At 31.9% G+C, this 15,435-nt stretch overlaps 1 protein-coding gene across 1 annotated transcript in view; it reads right to left on the bottom strand.

Annotated features, from left to right (window-relative positions):
- Positions 1–4,641: 4,641 nt before the first annotated feature.
- Positions 4,642–15,435, bottom strand: part of LOC138336827 (inositol-pentakisphosphate 2-kinase-like) — a 40,789-nt gene continuing 29,995 nt past the window's right edge. Inside the window, exon 14 of the mRNA XM_069286418.1 lies at positions 4,642–14,519. Within this exon, the coding sequence (XP_069142519.1) occupies positions 14,354–14,519 (166 nt within the window). The 3' untranslated portion in view covers positions 4,642–14,353. The remainder of the gene's footprint in view (positions 14,520–15,435) is intronic.

Below are 15,435 nucleotides of genomic sequence, written 5' to 3'. Positions count from 1 at the left end.
TTGGCCAAGTCTGATCGAGACTTTCAACAGACCTTATTTAGCGGAGTAATGGGCCCTTTACTTAAATTTAAAAAAAAGTCATTTTCTGCCACTAAAATCCGTACAATTACTGTAAAAAATATTAACCGATTTTTTACAAACTTGGTAACAAGATTGAATGCCTTAAGTGCCCTGCTAGGTTCAATCACCTCTTTCAGCGGATGTTATTTATCAGAGTTATGGCCCTTTAATTTACTACAAATGTCATTTTTTTTGTAGTTTCTGTGTAATAACTAACAAATGTTAAAACTAGTACCAGGTATTGTTAAAACTTTGTATCAAAGTTAAATACCTTAAGGGCTTAGCCAAGTTTGATCGCCACTTTTGGCAGATTTTAATTAACACAGTTATAACCCTTTGATTTAATAAAAAAAAAAAAGTCATTTTCTGCCACTTCCGTACAATAACTGTAATAAATATTAACTGATTTTCTTCAAACTTGGTAACAAAGTTGAATGTCTTAAGGGCTTGGCCAAATTCAATTGCCATTTTTGGCAGACATTATGTAGTGGAGTTATGGCCCTTTGATATATCTAACTTCCAAATAAGACTTCAGTTTATTTTTTCATGTTTCGACCAAGGTTAAACCTAACCTCAATAATGTTTATCTACAAGATGTCCTGAAAGCGGGGGATGGAAATTCCACGAATTTACTTGTTATACTAATTATGTGTACATTGTACATATGTACACAAATAAATAGTCAGATATAAAAAAAGGGTAAAAGACGTACAGGATATATTTTATAGTATTTATGTCTAATTCTTAGCATTTTATTTTATTTTTGTTTCTGAATTAAGTCCCCACCATGAAATGGTGATTTATAGATTGCAAGTCAAAGTGAAAGGTCAAGGTCATCCATGATGAAAAGATGGATTCAAGATCATAAGGTCTACATGATCTATATAAAATTTTCAGATGCATAAATCTGTCGATATCAATAATGAAAGCTATGGTAGAATCATTTCTTTGATAACAAATATTATCCTACGGCTATTTTCAATTATGGTTCACAGATAATGTAAATGAGTGATAAACACAGGCAACTTATATGTCAAAGGTCATGGTCATTTGAAGTTTCACATTAAATTTGACATGAATGTATAGTTTTACATTGTATGAACATTAATAAAGATTAAATGGAGAGTGTCTTTCCTTCTACGTTTTAAGACATAATATAAATGTTGTATATTAAAGCCTTTAATGGTCAAAGCAAAAACAGGAAATATCAACGGTTAATCACCGGAAGGAATTAAAGCAACTTCTTAAGACTAAATATTTCAATTGTGGTCATGTTTTAATTGGATACTGTATATTTTGACCATTAATTAAAATCTAGTGCTACAGTGTATTTCCAAAATTTCACCTACTACTGGTTTAGTTGTTTAACTAAATTGTAAGCATTTAAAAGCCGACTTTGCCCATGATTTCTTAAAATGCCTTCAAAAGTCCATTGATGTCTTTTTTATAGTTTGTAACACCAATGTTTCACTTCGGAATTTTGTTGAGTTTATCATTCGTATTCAATGTTGTTTATTTTCCCTGTTTTCAATGACAATTATTATATACAATGTACATGCATGTACCAACTATACATACATCCAAACATTATCTCGAAGAAGTCTATAAACTGTTAACTAAATTGTTGTACATCTTGTGTTATTTTGTATTCATGATTTTTTTTTTTATACAGTGTTCAGTGTTTTGTAGCTAAGTTCTAATTTGTTCATTATGTTCCGAGCGATAATAGTGTTTCTTGTAATCACTTTCCACATCCCTAGTCACGTTGGTGCTTATTTCTACATGTTATCAACATTTGAAGGTGCTTTTGATCTGCCAAACATTTCATGACTGGCATTTATTGATATGTGTATTTATTTTGTTACTTAAACCGAGAGTTTAGTTTTTATACTTTTTTAATAAAAAGTTGTTAATAAAATGATGCATTAAGTTGTTCTCTGTGATCATTTCCTGCAAAATTTCATTTTTTCTAGTACCAAATGAATGACACAAAGGGAAGTAAATCTTGTTGCCTTGCAGAGCAACTTAATATTAATTCTGTAGCCATAGGGGGGCTGAGTGGTTGAGATGTCTCAACATATTACAAACACCCTCCACTTAATTTGAATTTTGTGTGGGATAGATAGATGCCAGGTACTGATGGCTGTTTGGTGTTTATTTTGTCCGGCTTTCCTCCACTTAAACCTGGCATGTCCTCAAATGACCCTGGCCACCAATAGGATGTTTAAAGGGTTTGTGACACAAAAACCTTTTTATAAATTTTCTGATAGTTTGACCCCATCAATGTTGGCTGACACACGTTCCACAGCACTCCGCAAAGCTGTTTATCTACTTTAAGGGCAGTAAGGGTAAATTGCTGCGGCTGAGAAAACTTTAATGAGCTAGCCAGTCACGTGGTACCAACGCGTCATCCGTTTCAACATACTCTGCTGTCTGCTGTAGATACTTTATATCTTCTAGTATTTTTTTTTAAATATCTGCAGTGGAAAACAAAGACAGTGATATCCCTGCTTTGGGATTTGTTCCGGACATTATCCCATACCAGTTTGACCCTTTGATGAACACTGATGATTCTCTTTCTACGGAGAAAGGGGATAACATCGCCAGATGTTTCAGATGCTGATCGAGAAAACCAAGCAGGTAATCAAGAGGTTCGGTTGACAAACACAGCATGGTTTGTAATACACATAACTTAAATATAGATGTGGATGCCTTCATGGGTATTCATCAGATTATTTCTTTTTAATAAGTGAATATAATCTGTAATATATCTTACATAATTAAATTTTTTACATTAAAATCATCAATTGAGAACAATTGATTTCTCCTTTTATTACATTATAAATTCATTAACCTAAATTCATTTGTATGATTGATATCAGTGACTTACGACTTATATAATTATTACACTAATTTTACATACCTACATATTACAAATATATTCATGTATCTCAATAAAATCTCTTTTTTTAATTAACATCAATGACAACAATGTGCAATACACTTTATTACTATGTCAATAAACAATTGAAGAATTCAGTAAATGAGGATTGCATTCTTAACAACAGAGGAATGTATAATAATGACATTGGTTACTACTGTGAGACAAAGCTAATTACATGGTTCAATAACACAATGTCAATTTTTCCATTATATGTTGTGGATACATATTTAGTTATACCGGTATTTTTTTTAATTTTCAACAGGTGTTCATGTGGTTTCTTTGATCCAATGGTTACAGTCTCGGAATCTACGTTCTGCTGTCGTGAGATAAATGCAGATATCAATGATATAGTTTTCAATAAAAAACATCTCTGTAAATTGTTTATATTGTTATTAATTTTATCTATTGATATATTTATTATTAAAGAAGTGTTACTTTTGTTGCAATATTTATATACATTACATCAATCCTCTTCTCGATATAATGTATTTATACGGCTATACAGCCAGATACTATTACTGATATTATGCAATTATCTATTTAATAATGTGTACTGTAGCATTCGTATTAGTAAATAAGTAGCAGGCAATGGTGATGATAAATTGTCCTTCAGTTGTTACAAGCAAGCACACATTTGAAACACGCTCATTCCATGTATAATGTTTACTAACAAACAGGGCTGAGTAATTATAACATAAATGTACAATAAATACCATTATCAGGTCAGAGATAATAGGTCACCTTTTCAAACATGAATTAAAATGACCCTGAAGTAATTTAATGCCTCCATATAAAACCCCATTCACACAAATAATGATTTTCTGTCAGCTCAAACTTGACACTTATGTAATGCAACCATGTATTTTGAATACCCTTCTTCTTTAGAAAGCGAAAGAACTTGTTTTAAAAAACTTATTTTATTTTAACTTCTTTTATTTTAACTTCTTTTATTTCTGTGATTGTTAAAGCAGCCATAAGCAGCACATTGCACCACACTGAATTTATAATGACAGCCTGTAATTATTTCATGTGAAACACAGGATAAGACTATTCGTGTCTTATCAGCAGCGGTGAGCCAGTCGGTGAACCAGTGACGTGTGCTGGCTGACAGCCTCGTTATTATCGCAATAAATTTTTGCATATCGGTCAGCTGCCCAGATGGCCCTATGTATAGCCTGGTATCTCAGTGTGTGGATTTGCCATCCCCGTGGAGTGGGCTATTTCGGTTAACTTAAAGGGGGCCCAATCTATAGACAACTTATCACTTTTTGTGTCACAAACCCTTTAAGTAATCTAACAAAACCAAAATGTCTTGCCATCTACTGTATTCAACCCAATAAGCGTGGACCCTTCCTCTTTTTTAGGCTTAAACACTTATTTCTAATATATGAAGATTGAAAACATGAAAATTGTGTTGGTTTTTTTAATGATTTCTTTTGCAAATTGATTTATTGCTTACTTAGTAGAATAATTTTATGAAAGGCTAGTCCAAATTTGTTTCTACTAAGTAACCCCGTATTTTTTAGCACCCTGGGTGCTTATTGGGATAAAAAGAGTAACATGTTTTTTTGGCAATCTTTTTCAGTAAAATTTACAAATTACACAAAAACTGACTATACAAATAAGATAACAATGAATTAAGGTTTGTTAGTTATTACCTTTATTTTCTTATATAACAATAGTAAACAAGAAATGATGAAGCTTATAACAAAACATCTGATATTAATATGCAACAAAAGCGAGAAAATTCCAACATTTGAACTCAAAAAGATATTACAAAAGCAACACAATAAGGTATACGAAATAAATGAACGGACAATCCATGAGACATATACTCTCCATCACACCCTATAATAGATGTGACACTTTCAATACTAGACTTGATCATGTGGCTTAATCTAAATACAAAATACTGGTTTAATAAGTTTTCGATGGGTCATTAACCAAATTAACCATTCATTCATTCTCAATTATACCCCATAATCACATTGTATTAAAATACAATAACAAATCTCCCTCGCACTAGCTGCATGGGCAAGGTATTCTTGTGATCCGCAATTGTTATAAATGGAACTATTTTCTAATATGATTAAGAAGATCAGAAAAAAACATTATTTTTTATTCATTTATTTCAGGAGCTGAAATAATGACATAGCAACATTCCAGAAATAAGCCCCAATTTAAAGATGTTTTAAAGAGATTGACTAAAAGTATGTTTACGGTTAAATGTTATCCTTGGTCTAAACTGAATAATTAAAAAAAATTGATATTGGCATAGAACCACTAAAGTAGCATTGTTTGGTTTTAGTTAGGTTTTGATTATTTAATGACAAGTTAGGATCAACCATCAGAAATAATTTCATCTATCACCAATGTAACCAGGTCATGTATCACTATGGTAACCAGTTGATCTTTTACCATGGTAATAAAATTATCTATCACAATATTGCCAAGAAGACATCATAAATGACTATCAATTAGTAACCAGATAATCTGTTATCATGGTAACCAGGTCATCTATGACCATGGTAATGAGGCTATTTATAACCATGGTAGCAAGATAAACTATCACTATGGTAACCTGATCATCTCTCACCATAACCAGGTCATAAATCACCATGGTAACCACATCATCTATTCTCATGGAAATAAGGTCATCTCTCACCATGATAATGAGGTCATCTATCATTATTGTAACAAGATAATTGATCACCATAGTAACTAGGTAAACATTTCTTTACCACATTGCATAATAATTAAGTTCAAATAAATTGTACATAAATTACTGGCTTTGGTCTTCATGTTGAAAGTCGATCTATTAACACAATCTCTACATTGAGAAATATTAATTAAAAATCTAATTTATGTTACATTTATATTAAATGCCACAATACATCAAGTAAGGGATTGAACTAGGACATTTCACATAGTAAACATCAAATATATGAGCATGCATCAAACTAAACGTCAAACTAAACATTTAGTAATTCTTTAGAACTGTTAATTATGTGGGTATGTTTTTATCATAATACTAAAACAACAAGAGATCCCAGAGGGATCTTGGCGCCCACCAAAGAATGATCTATGTCTGACAACAGAAAGAGGGATCTTTTCCCTGCTTTTCAAACTTTTACTACATACTATATATGAACCTTGAGAAAGATCTTTTCAGTACTTTCTGAGATATGTAGCAGTAACAAACTTCAATTATCAAAATTCAAGATGGCTACCTGTCGATCATCTTGCTGACCGATCTGTCCCAAAATGCAATATGCATAACTAGGGTCGTAGGGGAACCTACATATAAAATTTGAGAAAGATTCCTTCAGTACTTTCTGGGAAATAGTGTTAACAAACTTTAACTATCAAAATCCAAGATGGCCGCCAGTCGGCTATCTTGTTGACCGATCACTCCCAAAATGCAATATGCACAACTAGGGTTCAAGGGGAACATGCATATGAAATTTGAGAGAGATCCCTTCAGTACTTTCTGAGAAATAGCGGTAACAAACTTTAACTATCAAAATCCAAGATGGCCGTCAGTCGGTCGGCCATCTTGTTGACTGATTGGTCCCAAAATGCAATATGCACAACTAGGGCCCTAGGGGAACCTATATATGAAATTTGAGAAAGATCCCTTCAGTACTTTCTGGGAAATAGCGGTAACAAACTTTAACTATCAAAATCCAAGATGGCCGCCGGTCGGCCATCATTGTTGACCGATTGGTCCCAAAATGCAATATGCACAACTAGGGCCCTAGGAGAACCAACATATGATATTTGAGAAAGATCCCTTAAGTACTTTCTAAGAAATAGCGGTAACAAACTTTAACTATCAAAATCCAAGATGGCCGCCAGTCGGCCATCTTGTTGACCGATCTGTCCCAAAATGCAATATGCACAACTAGGGCCCTAGGAGAACCAACATATGAAATTTGAGAAAGATCCCTTCAAAACTTTCTGAGAAATAGCGGTAACAAACTTTAACTATCAAAATCCAAGATGGCCGCCAGTCGACCATTTTGTTGACCGATCTGTCCCAAAATGCAATATGCACAACTAGGGCCCTAGGAGAACCAACATATGAAATTTGAGAAAGATCCCTTCATAACTTTCTGAGAAATAGCGGTAACAAACTTTAACTATCAAAATCCAAGATGGCCGCCAGTCGGCCATCTTGTTGACCGATTGGTCCCAAAATGCAATATGCACAACTAGGGCCCTAGGAGAACCAACATATGAAATTTGAGAAAGATCCCTTCAAAACTTTCTGAGAAATAGCGGTAACAAACTTTAACTATCAAAATCCAAGATGGCCGCCAGTCGGCCATCTTGTTGACCGATTGGTCCCAAAATGCAATATGCACAACTAGGGCCCTAGGGGAACCTACATGTGAAATTTGAGAAAGATCCCTTCAAAACTTTCTGAGAAATAGCGGTAACAAACTTTAACTATCAAAATCCAAGATGGCCGCCAGTCGGCCATCTTGTTGACCGATTGGTCCCAAAATGCAATATGCACAACTAGGGCCCTAGGGGAACCTACATGTGAAATTTGAGAAAGCTCCCTTCTGTACTTTCTGAGAAATAGCGGTAACAAGAATTGTTAACGGACGGACGGACGGACGGAAGGACGGACGGACGGACGGAAGGACGGACGGACGACGGACCACGGACGAAAGGCGATTTGAATAGCCCACCATCTGATGATGGTGGGCTAATAAAAAGTTTAATTCATTCAAATATAATTATAGCATAATCATTTATATCAATACATATTTTTTGCATTAAACAAGTTTTCATTCCCAATCTTATAAACATGTTCATGGAAATTGATTGATTTTATGACTTTGTGTTGCTTTATGTAGCCAGATATACACGTTATTAGCTAGTCTGCATATCAGTGAAAAAATGCAATGTACATGGCAGAAAGTACTAAAAATATCCCCAATAACAGTATATATCAACTGTATTTAGATCAACATTAATCTGCTCCCATTTTCGTTTTACTTCAGAATATTACCTATTTTACCTGCATTTGTTGTCACTATAAAAGAAAATCATTAGACTTCAGGATGAATTTAAGGTCGAGAAATGTATCTTCTCAAATGTGAAACTCTTCAAGCCAAATTATTCATCTTTAAAACACATACCAGTAATATCTTAATCATCATAACTTTCCTTAATCAATATTTATTCCATTAAATAATTATTAAATACTGCATATCAAGTGGTGATACAATAAATGCAATGTTAAAAACAGAATAATTATTATTTTCTTGTTAAACAAGACTACATGAAAATCAGATGAAGCACCAGTTTGCTAAAATCAGTTTTATCATCTGTTTGGTAACAATGCAAGTGCAGAATCCCTGCATTACAGTAATTAGCTATAAGCAACATTTCTGTATGTACTAGAAACCAACCAGATTTTGTATCCTTGTTGATTATTTCACTCTTTCTAACATAAGACTACTTTGTGATTGTTTCCCTTTGAGGGTAATCTATAAATATTTGATCTTGTGCTCCTGAAGATGACTAGATAATATTTTGTTGGTCCTTCTTTGTAATCTAAACTACAAGTATTACATACTAGCTACCTAACTGTATGTCTCATAAAATTAAATTTTGCCACAGTTGAAGTTGTTCAATCCTAACTATTGAAATTTGCAATGGTTTTGAAACAGAAATTGTCTATCTATAGATATATCTATATTTGCTTCTAACAAAATTTATTAGAAATACTGTAAATGGTTTGATTCGTGGCAGTAAAGGGGAGACAATCCATGTATCATTTGGTAATTTTCTTTAATGTGATAGAGGCAACCTGTTACTATTTCTTACAACCATTTCAGTCAATTTGTAAAGAAAAATTTACAAAACCCAGACAATGTGATGTAAGCTATAAGGCGACATTTCTAGATACATTATTTCTCTACAGTATTTCTCTACAATACATGTACACCTGTCTAAGATCTTATATTCTAATAATCAATAAGGTACTGTATATTTAATCTGAGCTTCTCCAAATCTTGGTTATAAAGTTTAGAAAGTCAAGAAATGAACCAAATATATACACTACGCCAGCCGATCAAGGGGTGAATTTCGTCTGAAATTCGTCTGTACTATAAACTGCTAAAAATACTGTAGTGGTACTCTTGGCAGGAAAGGTTTTTTACAATGCACAATGTTTGAAAAAAAAGTTGTTAGCTTTTTCCAAACTCTACGTGGTTACATGTATATTAGGCGATTCCTTTTCATGTTTTTGAAACTGGACGTTTATTATGACTAATACTGTACAAGACTAGATATGTTACTATAATAGCTGTCATGTAGAAATCACTTTCACATGAATATTAAGAAGCTCCACAGCCGACAGAGCATAAATGTTACCCATCATTTGAACTATAACTGAAGTTGAATCATGTATATATGTGTCTAATTAAAACAAAAATACATATCAAATAATTTATTTTGCTTTTGGTGAATGCACAATCAGTACTTCATTCCATATAAAGCATAGTACCATGGGTTTTTTTCGGGATGCAATTACATGCAATTGTTTTCAATATTTTTATCTTGAAGTAAAATAAGAAGTTCAAACTTTTCAATAGTGGAAATGGTGTAAAGTAAGTAACTTTTGTAACTAAAGAGAAACAGTAATTCATCTGCTCCTATTTCTTATAGAGAAAAATTACCATAAGTTCATCAGTTTAGTATCTATACGCAAAATACCATTGAAAAGAAAATATACCAGTATGTTCTATGCATATCTTATCTTTGTAAAAGTTATATAATGCATTGCTTTTCAAAAGTCCTGATAACAATAGCTTCGAGGAGGTATACTATTTTTAAGATTCTTTACATTCCTACAAAAATATCCTCTAAGAAGTGCAATCATAATTCCTGAGGGCTTATGATATTTTGTCAATTAACTTCTTTGTAACAAATGACTTAGAAACAATTTTTGGTTCTCAATATACATAATAAGATATAAGATACAAATATACATAATTCTATACCTATACATATGTGATATATAACAATGCATACTTGTACCATTCGTCATCAACATTTGACAAAAGTCATGCATTTAATTAATATAAATAGTTTTAAAAACATGTAATGGATTTCATTTTCAATATCTTAATCATTTTCCTTATTTCAAAATAATATATATTTCATATCAAAGGCCTACTACCTTTCTGAAACAGTTTCTCATTTTTAATATGGGATCGTAAAGCGAGATTGATAATTTTGTAGTCATAAAAGTTATATGTGTTCACCGTTAATAATGATTATCACCTTCTGAACAATTTAATTGAAATAAATAAGATATTTTTTTACAATGCGTGTCTTAATCTAATGTTTCTCGCCCTCGTCCTGATCACCACATGTCGGTGGTTTATCACTGCATCAGACGGCAAAACAGCAAAATAAATCATCACTGTTAATATAGATTACAAGGAAACTCATGCATGGTGTTGTAACCTCATCTTAGGCCAGCGATATATATATTTTATGTTGCTATTTTTTTAAGAAATTTTAATTTTTTGTTTCGAAAAGGTAGTGGGCCGTTTAGAACTGTGTAAACAAGAAACTAACCATGTTTCTTGGTAAAACAGAGTTATTCCCCTCGACTATGAATCGGTAACGGAATTCATCCCATCTACCTAATCAACAAATGTATATTTTTTTCAAACAAATAAATATTTAGCATCAAAATTTTCGCTGCATATGGTCTTCAAAAATATAATACCCAGTGATTCATAGAACATCAGACTCTAAATTTCATATTAAGACAAAAAGTGTTAAAATATTTTGTAGAGGTACATAGCTCGCCAGGCAAAAAAAGTTTAAAATATTTTAAAGAGGTACATTTACAAACATATACGTATGTATTGAAATAATATTTAATACATGTACAATGTTCAAGATTACATTAATTGGTTGCTTACAAATTGTAGGAAACGTAAAAAAAATAATAGGCAATGAAATAGATAATACAATAGAATATTTTAAAAAGAAAAACATACCAATTTAATGTACAAAATAATGTTTGAAGTCAACATGCAATGACTTAATTCTGGACATGCAAATATGTTTACATCAAATGGATACACAGATACACATATTTATAATAAATACACATCAACACAAAACAGGTTTGACATCTTATCAGATTGTAACACTGACTTCTGTTCTTATAACATATTTTTTTCATAATTACGGAAATTATGATATCTTTAAAATTTTTAGCCTTAAACAAAATGATTAGTTTTAAATTCATGAAAACAGTGTATAGGCAAGAAGGATGTGAGAGGTAGGAAAGGAGCGAATGCTCAGGGTTCCATAGAATACTGTATTAGTCAACCTATTTCCTACCTGGAAATTCATAATGAACTGTTCCAGATATTGAATCTGAAGAGTTCAAATGTGTCTTCAAGGGTGAATGATCATGAGTAATATTGATTTTCTGACTACATAGTTAACTCCCCTGACTTACCTCCCATAGATTATCTGTTTAATCATGTCGACACACACAATGTTGCATTGCATAATAATACTATCAAAACTCAGATATTTTGATTGACATTACGTTAAAGAAAATGAATGGAAATCAATTAGCCATGCATAATTTCCACAAAAAATAACAATAGAATAACGATTATTTACAGGAAATTTATACAAAATTAATAATAAAATACTGTACTTTGTACAAGAAAACTACCACAAGACATTAACTAGATAAACACCACAGGTATTTTTGCTGATTTTGATATTCCTAATAATTTCAATAGGCTTAAATTTGAACTAATTTTCAAGAAATAAAAAACATGTATACAAATTACATTGTATATATTTCATGTGGAAACAATAAAAAGCACTACCCTGCATGGAAAATATACCTTTACTTATTATTCAATTAGAAACATTAGAAGAATCTAGATATTAATAGCACTACTCTATAGGATAGAGACATATTTAAATGTTCATGTGGGTATAAAATAAAACCTATACTTACGTAGTATGTTAATCAGGCAAATTTTGTGACAAAAAAGTGCTAACATGTGAAAGACAATGATACAAATAATCGTATCAAAAGAAATAATTCATCTAGCACCAAATCTCCAGGAGCACTTAAATATATAAAATCACTGTTTTAAATGTCAGCATGCAATTTATTTGAAATGTAATCTCATAAATGGTAGAGCTGTCATAGTTACAAAAGATATCGATGTATTGACAATTTTCATCTTCCAATACGATATTGATTCCTATTTTCCAAAATCGATACAATGACCGAAATTGTACCAGATGACCTGCCTATGACCTAGTAACGTTGAATTTCAAATGCCGTTGAATTATGTATAAGTTTTTACAGTATACCAACTGTATATTTATTGTAAGTTCCTGATAATTTTAACTCAATGAATTTTTCACAATGGCAACATATATCATATATGAAATGCTTAACATTAGTTCCCGAGTGACATGCATTGTTTTCGTTCATAAACTGATTATGTTATACACAAAACAATCATTCTAGATTTCATCTTTTTCTCAACAACACCATTGTTTTGATATATATCGATACATCGTGATATTTTCCTTTCGATACACAGAAACTTAAAATTTATATCAATGACAGCTCTAATAAATGGTAGTAGTTCAGATTTTAAAGAATATTCTTCTAGTACAATTCATATACACTATCAAACAGTAAGCCCAATAGAATGAACAAACACACTAGGACTACCAAAATATAATGACAATCCACTATCCGTCGAGAAGTCTGTTAGCTACAATATTATATAGCTATAAGCTTACTATCCTAATTTCTTGTGCATTACTGCTGATTTACTTTGATATGTCATGAGAATAATCTTTGTAAATGCTTAGATTATTCTGTATTTGCATCTTACAGAGTTGTCTGCCCTTACAGGTAGATATTGATTGTGACGTCATGTCATGCTTTTCAAAGAAAAACAATGTAAATTTCACTTACAAAATAATGACGTCACAATCGATACCTACCTGCAAGGGAGGCAACTCTGTAATATACAAAGACGGAGTAGGAAATTCAACGATAGATCAGGATATTGTGTCTATGTGTGAACTAAAATACAAAACTGAACAGGAACTTCGGAAATTCTGACTTGGATAGGCCGGAGACATGTCTCATGAATGCATAGTTAAATAGATAGCTCACTGAAACAGTAACATGCTTTGCACATTTAATTAATTAGTAACTGAAAGCTTTAAGTTCTGATATCACAGCTTATTCACGATAAAGCTCATTAGGCAGGAGATACAGCATACAATCAGTGTGTTTTTACAGCATATTACAGCCAGAAGTGGAACATTTCATTCTAGTGCAAATTGGATATGTAATACTGCAAAAACACTTGCTATGATAGCAACAGGAAAATCGTTAATTGGACTCTGTAAAATCTTACAGTTCAATAGAGACTTTAGAAATTAACTAACCCATTATTACAGACAGTAATCCCACAGTTAACTGATTCACCCCTGAAATTTCATGGACTGGTCTAGTCTTTGATTTAGAAGAGCCTAAATGTGTTTTCAGGGATGAATGAGTTAATAAATTGAAATTTAGAAATACCAAAAAGGAGTTGGTGAATTTTTATACCTGTGGATTAGTCATAACTTCTGGTCATTGTGATGTAATCTTTTGACATGATACATCTGTATTAAGATTTAAATATTATGACATCATATTTTGACACAATTTTTTTTACATCACAATTACCAAAAGATAGGAGTAATTGTACTTAGCATCCCTTATATGAATATTTTTAAACCCCGTATTAATATAACTCAAGGTTATCAGTGAAATCTCTTAAATACACTGATATACTTACATTAGTCAACAAATATGGTTCACTTATTTGTACAATTTCATTAATGCCTTGTACATTCTGTATACTGTAAACAAAACTTTCTTCAGTGTGCAATTTACTTTAGTGAATTTTGTGATCCAAGTAACTTCACGCATCAAAGTTTTATCTCCACAAATTACCATCAACATCATATTTATTAATAGGAATTTACAATCAATCTTTCAATCCATGAATTTCTATCATTTCAAATTTAATCGCGAAAAACAGTCATGCAAGGAAGCTAATGTATACATATTTCATTACAGCAAGTAGTCAATCTCATCAGTCAATCTCATCAGTAAAGAAAGAAATAAATTAATCACCATCAGATGTTATAATTACAACTAAAAAGATCTATATCGCCTTGACCTCGCTTCCTGACATTGAACTTGTCAGCTACCTGAACACATGTGCAGTAAGAACCGATTGTCTTACTCTGCGGCCATCACACTTCCAGCTCTGTGTAAGCCTGTACTATACTTTTCTCCAGCTGATTATACTTGGTTAGTTTGTCGAATGGCTTGGGATCGAGATCAATAATACTGACAGAATAGTGAAACCTGCGCCCATGGTTATCAGTTAGATAGGGGGGAACACCACCAGTTTTGTTCCTACAAACCAAAAAAAAAATCTCATGAAGAAATCTGTTTATGTATTTATATATAATTATTGTAATATCTTCTTAGACATTGGATAATATACTGTCTAATGTGAATAACACAATTACTTTCTTTCATAAATTGAAGATTTAGATTTTTTCCGCTGTAGAAATATCCGTAATTAGCCTTGTATCAATGCTTACAGTAACCATCACTAATGTTTGAACAAAATTTGAATGTCTCCTGTTTCATTGGTCATTAGCAATCTAAAAACAAGGAAACCTAATACATGTACAACACAACTTTAATACTGTGTGTTACTGTACTGTAAACAACAGGTATTTCAATAGCTTTTTCTTGGATCAGAATTAAAGTTTTAAAAGATTCTACTATGTATGAAAATATGAATGCTTTATTCATTGAACATCAAAACCTTTACTTTTAAAGTTCTTATTTATCAGTTAAATCTTGCATCAGAATTAAAATTGAAATAAATATTGAAATATGAATGCTTTATTCATTGAACATCAAAACCTTCACTTTTAAAGTTTTAAAGCTGAATTGAATTAAAAATTTTGCTTTTTTAAAGATGCTCCACCGCTGACAATGGTATTTTTCACTATAAAACACAGAAGCAGACGATTTAGTATTTTCTTCAGTAACAAAAGTGATTTACTTTACACTATTACCACCATTGAAAAGTTTGAGCTTTTAATTTTACTTCAAGTTAAAAATATAAAAAATAATCAATTGCATCCAGTTATGCGCTGTCGGAAGTGGGGCATCTTTAACAACTCAAATATCGTATTTGTCCCATTAAGCACCCAGGGCGCTTCAAAAGTGAAGCAAATAAAGGGGTGCTTCATGAGAGAAACAAATTTGGACTAGCCCTTCATAAATTATTCTACAAAGTAAACAAAAATTGAAA

The sequence above is a fragment of the Argopecten irradians genome, chromosome 12, assembly GCF_041381155.1.
Source record: "Argopecten irradians isolate NY chromosome 12, Ai_NY, whole genome shotgun sequence".
Lineage (NCBI taxonomy): Eukaryota > Metazoa > Mollusca > Bivalvia > Pectinida > Pectinidae > Argopecten > Argopecten irradians.
This window is presented reverse-complemented; position numbering and strand designations above follow the sequence as displayed.